This window comes from Chanodichthys erythropterus, chromosome 21, assembly GCF_024489055.1.
Source record: "Chanodichthys erythropterus isolate Z2021 chromosome 21, ASM2448905v1, whole genome shotgun sequence".
Classification (NCBI taxonomy): Eukaryota; Metazoa; Chordata; class Actinopteri; order Cypriniformes; family Xenocyprididae; genus Chanodichthys; species Chanodichthys erythropterus.
Window position 1 is genome coordinate 20,520,136 of NC_090241.1, and position 8,005 is coordinate 20,528,140.

Sequence of the window (8,005 nt, forward strand, 5' to 3'; positions counted from 1 at the left end):
ATTACACACTCTTCTGTCTGTGTCTAATGGCTGTCTGGGTGAGTAATGCATAGGTTCTGGTGGCTGTGTGACATGTTTCATGGTGTAATCCAGTCACAGTGTGTATATCCCTTACACATTAAACATTAAACACACACTGACTAGCTAACTAAGCAGAAAAGGGGACACCTTTTAGACACAGAATGGATGTGAAACAGTTACCACAGAGGCACATGTGTGGCAAATATCCAAGGCTCTATCCCAAGAACAACACATCTTACGGCTTTAAATTCTAGGCAATAAAACAAGTGGCCCAATCCACATACATCTCGATTTTAATGCATAACTCGCAACCAAAATCGATTACCTTGCATTCTAGAACATAAAACTCAAATATTCTTTCATGCGGTCTCTATTTTTCCGTGAATCCAATAAGATCTCTCATAAAAAGTGCCTCACTATTCCATTGTTGTATAACATAGCCGTAGCAAGAGTCTAGACAGGATGATAAATGTTCTATTTACTAAAGGATAAAAACCTTCCGTGTCACATCATATCCTGCCCACATCCTCCTAGCACTGATCCAATCTCTTCAATAGACAGGAAGCATCTCACGGCACAAAGCTTTCATTTTGTTACAGTAAGCGATAAGAGTGGAGATGACTCTTGCTATGCTATTATTTTGAGTGACGCAAAACCTTCTCTTAAAACCAACGCTTTGAGCGGCCACACTTTTATGGGAAATGGCGATAATAGCAACGCATTTTCTAAATTAATGTATCAAATAATTAACGTTGAGGATAGTTTATTTTGCATCAACATTGATTGCTTAGTCTACTGTAGTACAATGCAACAACAACAACAACAACAACAACAAAAAACATTCCAGTTATTAAATTGTCATTAAACTTTTTTTATAAAGTTTCTTTGTGTTGTACTTTATGTTTAATATACAAATATACATGCATAAAGACTTACTTCAATTTCAAAACATCTAGTTTAACACTAAATCATTGAAAAAATGAAAAAATCATTTAACATTACACATATATAAACATTATACATTGCCAGTACATATTTATTTATTATAAGTGTATGTGACCCTGGACCACAAAACCATAAAATTGAGATTTATACATCATCTGAAAGCTGAATAAATAAGCTTTCCATTGATGTAAGGTGTGTTAGGATATGGTTATTGTTAGAATATCTGGAATCTGAGGGTGCAAAAGAAAGAAAAAAATCGCCTTTAAAGTTGTCCAAATAAAGTCCTTAGCAAAGCATATCCAGTCAGAACAATATTGTTTTGATATATCTACGGTAGGAAATTTACAAAATATCTTCATGGAACATGATCTTTACTTAATATCCTAACGATTTTTGGCATAAAAAAAAAATCGATAATTTTGACCCATACAATGTATTGTTGGCTATTGCTACAAATACCAGTGGGACTTGTGACAGGTTTTGTGATCACATATCTGTTTAGATAGAAAAACATAATTATGGAAAATATATAGTAAATATTATTTAAATATAAATATATCTACATTATACAATTAATTGACTAACAAACGCACATTATTTTAAATACTATGGGTTTGACTATGTTTAAGCTATGATGTTGTCATTGCCAACAGTGAAATATGCCAATAAAATTTCAGCATACATTGCCTCAAAATCTATATAGTACTTTGCAGAGAAAGGGTTAACAGTCTTAACTCATTCCTGAAAGGAGACTGCGACGGTTCCATTTAGAGAGACCAAAGAGAGCATCACAATATGTCATGTCACATTGACAGAATTACCTTGTTGTTTCAGCTTGTCTGGTTTGCGATCGACACATCACACGTCATTCACAATTTTTTTTGTCATTAAGATCTATTTTTGATCATAGCACTACAATATCACACCTGCAGTGACATCACACCCCACTGACCCATAATAACATTTACCCAAACTAATGCACTGTCATTCATAAAAAAAACCTCAAAACAACGTAATACTAAAACCCTCCCATTCGCACTTCCTCTCACGACCTGTCACTCTTTACCCTTCAAACCCCAGACACGCTTACCAGGTGTGTGCGACGGTGAAACGGCGCCTGTGGCGGCCGCCCTTGTTGACCATAAGCTTGCGGAAGAGGCGCGGGGAGCTGCGGGGAGATATTTTGGGGGAGGTGATGCGCTTGTTGCCGGTACCCAGTCTCGGAGGCTCCAGCTCCAAATGCATGTGCTCCTTAAAGGTACGAATGCAGGGGTCCAATTCCGGAGCACTCAGCTCATTGGAGGACATGGTGATGCTGAGGGTGGAAACAGCCCTATTTTGCCCTTTCTGAGTCACACTACCAACTGTTCCCTCCGTTTCTCTGTCAACTAGAGGTTATGCCATGCAGGCTGATGTTTTGTGTGTCAGACAGGAATAAATGTGTGCGCTTGAGCTGCTCTATTCTCTAGCTTCCTCTGTCAGCTTAGGCTTTCGGCAATGCAGTAGAATAATCCTCTCTCGTTCAGTTCCACTGACACACTGAGAGCAGTCCCCGTCAGTGCAGTCACACCTCCTTCCTGTGAGAAGAAAAAAAAACACTCACTCTCTCTCTCTCTTTCTTTAACCACACCTCTCTCTGTCTTTCTCCTTTTAGGCAAAGAGAGAAAAAAAGCCCTCTCTGTCTCTCCTACACAGGCATAACTGACTCTTAGGATCTTCTTCTTTCATTTATTTAGATGTCTTTCTCCCACTCACTCCTCCTGCTCCGTTTTTGCAGCTCCTCTGACTCGCACTTACTTCGCTCAGCTCCAGGAAACTCCGTCTTAAATTATTCAACAGTGGGCAAGAGCAGGTCTTCTCTCCCATCAGTGGCTCATCTCTTTAGGAACTAACAGGCAGAGCTTCTCATGGCGTGGAGAGGAGCCCGGAAGAAGGAACCGACTGAACGCACCTAACTCTGTTACCCCAGGTGCTGTCTGCTTTGAAAATAATCGAAATAGCTTTGAGATCCTTGGATTTTTAAAAAACAAAATAAAAAAAATAACCTAAGAAAATGTGCATAGTGACGGTACAAGCTCCGCCCCTCCTTGCAGCTGATTGGCTGAGCTGTGGTTAGTTTGATGGGTGTCTCTGGCTGAATTCTGATGAGGGCTTCTGCCCTTTCACAGCTCGTTCAAGACACTGATAAAAGAAAAAAAAAATTCAAAAGCAATTTAAGCCCAGGATTAGCAGTGTCTGGGGAAATAAATATAGCTCCGAGTTAAATGAGGGTTTAGATACTAAAGTGGCTGGTTTGAAGAGAAAATAATGTGAGTGAATTGGAAAGAGAATTATTTAAATGGAACAAACATATGGAAAGAAAACAAAGCAGGGAATATAAAACAGACACAAAAAGACAAAAAACATAATAATGTGTGAATGTCCTCAATACACATTTAACCGAACATGCTTTCACCAACCACCCAGGAAAATCAATGTACAAATAACATTTAATGTTACAAGTGATCAGATGTTCAGTCAGAAGCCAATAAACACCTAGATACCTAATCACCTACACATCAAAAAACACCTAATGAAACACATCGCAAAACCGTGATGCAATTTCTGGGGGTGAATTGTTAATTGCCCTTCAAAGCACATTTGCACGCGAAACAGCATATCGCTCGCCCTGTGTGACACTGTACAGCAGGATTATCTCCGGCTCTCATAGAGACATGCTGAAGAATGGAAGTATGTTAGCCAGCAATCAACCTGCCAGTCAACACCCGCCGGCAGCCAGGACTTCACCATGGAGACGAAGGAGAGGAGGAAGTAATGAGAACAGGAAAATATGATGAATGAGAGGATAAACAAAAAAGTTGGAACAGATGGTAAAATCTTATATTTTATGTGATGTTTTGACAGACTTTTCAACACAGAAAACCTATGAAAGATAACTTAAATTCCCCAAATACTGATCTGGGTTAAAATTCTGCAGATTGCTGTGAAGGAGGAGAAAGCCAGATACTGGAAAGCAACTGAAATCAGTATGGCTATAAGTATATGTACACAGTAAAAAATTTATTTCATAATTTATCACAACATTTTTTATTTTGTCAGATCAACTTACATATTTAATGTGGTTCAGATAACATAATATTTTGAGTTTCTGTTGATTAAAACAATCGCCTTCATTGTATTAACTAAAAATTTTAATTTCAATGAACTCAAAATTTTAAGGCAGCCAGGTAACTTACTTTAAGTTAAACTAACATGTTTTTTTTACAGTGTATGGACAGTATCAGTATAAAGTTGTTTAAAGGGTTAGTTCACCAAAAAATGAAAATATTGTAATTTATTACTCACCCTCATGTCGTTTTACACCAGTGAGACCTTCGTTCATCTTCCGAACACAAATTAAGATATTGGTGATGAAATCTGATGGCTCAGTGAGGCCTCTATTGAGAGCAAAGCCATTCAAACTCTCAAGGTCCAGAAAGGTAATAAAAACATATTTGAAACAGTTCATGTGAGTTCAGTAGTTCTATCTTAATATTATTTCACGAGTTCACACTTACAAATAATCAGATAGTACATAGTATGCGTAGTAGTATGCGTATTTGGCATGCTGTCCGAGGAGAGGGCTCTGAGCTCAGTATTTTGGCCCGAACCCAAAGTACTCCCCCCGTATTCTGGTTAGGAAAGTAACCAGGCAAGTTTGAGGAGACGGAGTGGTGGAGGGATGCTGTAAAACTGTCGAGGAATATGGGTGAGTGGACTGTGTCTATATTATATATATATATATATATATATATATATATATATATATATATATATGCGCTTTCACTCATGCTGATTGGGTAGATGTGTTGATTACTGATTGCTAACAGCTGGCTGAAATGACATGATGATTAGTCAGATTATTTGAATGTTGCTCCTCCTGAATTTTGTTAACATCATAAATCTGTATGGACCGATTTCAAAACACTGTTTCGGAGCTTTACGAATTGAATCAGTGAATCGGAGCGCCAAAGTCACGTGATTTCAGCAGTTTAGCCGTTTGATAGGCGATCCAAATCACTAATTCGAAACAAAAGATTCATAAAGCTCAGAAGCTTCATGAAGCAGTGTTTTGCAATCAGCCCATTTAGATATTGTTGAAAAGTCATTAGTTTGGGGTTTTTTTGGTGCACAAAAAGTATTCTTGTCGCTTTATAATATTAAGATAGAACGACTGAACTCACATGAACTGTTTCAAATATGTTTTTAGTACCTTTATGGACTTTGAGAGTTTGAATGCCTTTGCTCTCAATAGAGGCCTCACTGAGCCATCGGATTTCATCAACAATATCTTAATTTGTGTTCCAAAGATGAATGAAGGTCTTACAGGTGTAGAACAACAAGAGGGTGAGTAATAAATTACATTATTTTAATTTTTGGGTGAACTAACCCTTTAAAGGCTACTGAACTTTTAGTTGGACTGCATTCATTACTGCATTCAAACTGGAACAAGGGCATCATAAGAATCTATGATTGTGACCAGTGAGGTTGTGTATATCGAAAAAAGGAAGGGACCCAAAAATGAATCTTTAGGGACCCCACTGACTAGCTGATAAATCTTGGACACGCCTTCTCTCCAGGAAATTAGAATACATTATTTTTGCAGTGCAGGCCTTCAAAGTATACTCTATCGAGAGGGGATGATCATACAAAACAAACGCACTCCCTAGTGGACCTTTGTTTTTGGAGCACTCAAATTACTTGCAAATCTGCTGTTGTTTGTGCACGTCTGTGAGAACACAAAAATCAGGCTGCACAGACAGTGTGCGCAGACATCAACGAACTGGGCTGATGACAAAAATTATGTCACACAGACTGTCAGCAAACCGGAGCCAAACGTGGACAAGGGGAGTCAGTTTAAAAGGATATGCCTGTGAGGTAAGCTTACTGTTTTATTCACTGGTTTTGTAAACACAGCTATAACACGGCTTCAGTGCAGTATTTGATGTGTTAAGGTAACTGTCAGTGTTTAACCTGCTCTGTATTTCCCTCAAGATCTTCATCATTGTGGTAAATTGGCTCCCAAATGGGGAAACTGGGGCTCTTATTCTATTTACAGTAATAGTCATATAAATTATCATGTAGGGAGATAACGCCATAGTGCGAAACTACAGTGCAAATCTGTAAACACCATTTTGAGGACCCTGCAGATAGTAGGATTTCCATTTAGAAGACACTTACACAACAGACAGTCCTCCGGATCAACTTCAAGTAAGGCTACGTTCACACTGCAGGGCTTAATGCTCAATTCCGATTTTTTGAAAAAATTAGATTTTTTTGCAAGGCCGTTCACATTTTCAATTAAATGCGACCTTTTGTGATCTCCTGTGTGAACGTTAAATGACCCAGAAGTGACCCGCATGCGCAGAAGAGTATGCAACGGTCAACGACGTCACTCGTTGTTTGCGGAAGTAGACGGCCACTTCGTTTGTTCCAGTCTTTAACCTCCTTGTATTTGGATCGGAGGCTTTTTATTTTTCGCTGACATTGGAGCCAGGATCGTCTGTAACCACGCTCGGCCATTCCGCTGGAAATGTTATCGTAAACCGCCCGGTTCCGATAAGAGCCCTCGAGTTTGGCCTGAATAGAGCTGTCACCCCAAATATTAATTAAATCTGTGACCTCACTTCCCTTCCATTGACTGGTCTCAGGAGCATCGTCCGCCATGGTTGTTGTTTATCTTCTCGTTCCCGCCTACTTCAACGCACAATTATGACATTTGTAGCGTATCAATGACGTACGGGTCGGATACATGTGGCCTGGCCGTTCAGACGGAGGTCGCATTTCAAAAGATCGGATACGTATCGGATTCAGGACCACATACCCAAGTGGCCTGGGTCACATTTGAAAAGATCGGATCTGTGTCGTTCAGACTGTCATGAAAAGATCAGATACAGGTCGCATGGGGCAAAAAAAAAAATCGGAATTGGGTCGTTTCAGCCTGCAGTGTGAACGTAGCCTAAGAGGCTTGCTATATGGTGATAGTTCATGAGTCACTGCTGCCAGGATTTGAACCTGTAACCTATGGGTTGCCCTCCCACATCTACTATTAAACTACTATTACTACTATCCTTTGTAGTGGTTTGCGCTACTGTGAATTACAATCCTTGTGTAGTAATGCAAGTCTAGCACCAAGTTCAATGAAGAGGAATGTGATCAAGTCACTCTGACCTTTTTGAGTTGTGAGCCTATTCACTGATGGGCCTTAGTGGAGAGGTCTTACATAACTGAAAGTCTTACATAAAGACATTTCCTTACTGCTGACTGCTGCGATGAGGGAAGTCATATGGCTTACAATGCTAGTTCATATAGTAAAGAGCATGAGAGATGCTGGGCACCATTGGGGACATTATGAGGAAAAATAGAAAGCTAAGATGAGAGAGAAGTGTGGTAGTGACAGAATGATAATGAGGGCAAACACAACCCCTGCAGAGTGAATTTGAAACCATTTTACAGGATTACAATTAGTGAGAAGCCTTCTTGTAGACTCCAACGTCTCCCCGCTACATTTCTCACCCTACACAGTGCTGCCAAGTATTTTGTGAAACTGTAAGAACAAGTAAGATTTAAATACTGAGTGCATCAGTTGTGGTTTCTGCCTTTATAAGTAAATAATGTATCGGTACAATAAGGTTTATTAGTTAACGTTAGTTAACTACATTAGTTAACATGAACTAATAATGAACTGCACCTATACAGCGGTAATTAATCATTGTAATGTTAAATTTCAACATTTACTAATACACTATTATAAGCACAGTGGACTAACATGAACAAACAATGAACAACTGTATTTTCATTAACTAACATTAACTAAGATTAGTAAATACAGTAACAATGTATTGCTCATGATTAGTTCATGTTTAACTAATGAACCAAATTGTAAAGTGTTACCAATGAATTAAGCTATAAAGAGATTAAATTGATCCATTTTTACAGCTACTATAAAGCCATCTTTTAGAGTGCTTGCAATTGCAATTTTCTGCTATTAATTCAGCCC

The 8,005-nt window shown here is 38.8% G+C and overlaps 1 protein-coding gene across 3 annotated transcripts in view; it reads right to left on the minus strand.

Annotated features, from left to right (window-relative positions):
* Nucleotides 1-8,005, minus strand: part of pde4ba (phosphodiesterase 4B, cAMP-specific a) — a 155,576-nt gene that overhangs the window by 105,510 nt on the left and 42,061 nt on the right. The window contains exon 1 of one of the 3 annotated variants that reach the window (XM_067372933.1): nt 2,057-2,404. The exons of 1 other annotated variant lie outside the window; for it this stretch is intronic. In XM_067372933.1, the coding sequence (XP_067229034.1) occupies nt 2,057-2,274 (218 nt within the window). In that variant the 5' untranslated portion in view covers nt 2,275-2,404. Of the gene's footprint in view, nt 1-1,787; nt 1,841-2,056; nt 2,405-8,005 lie in introns of those variants that run through there. One more of the 3 variants, XM_067372936.1, reaches the window with a different exon arrangement.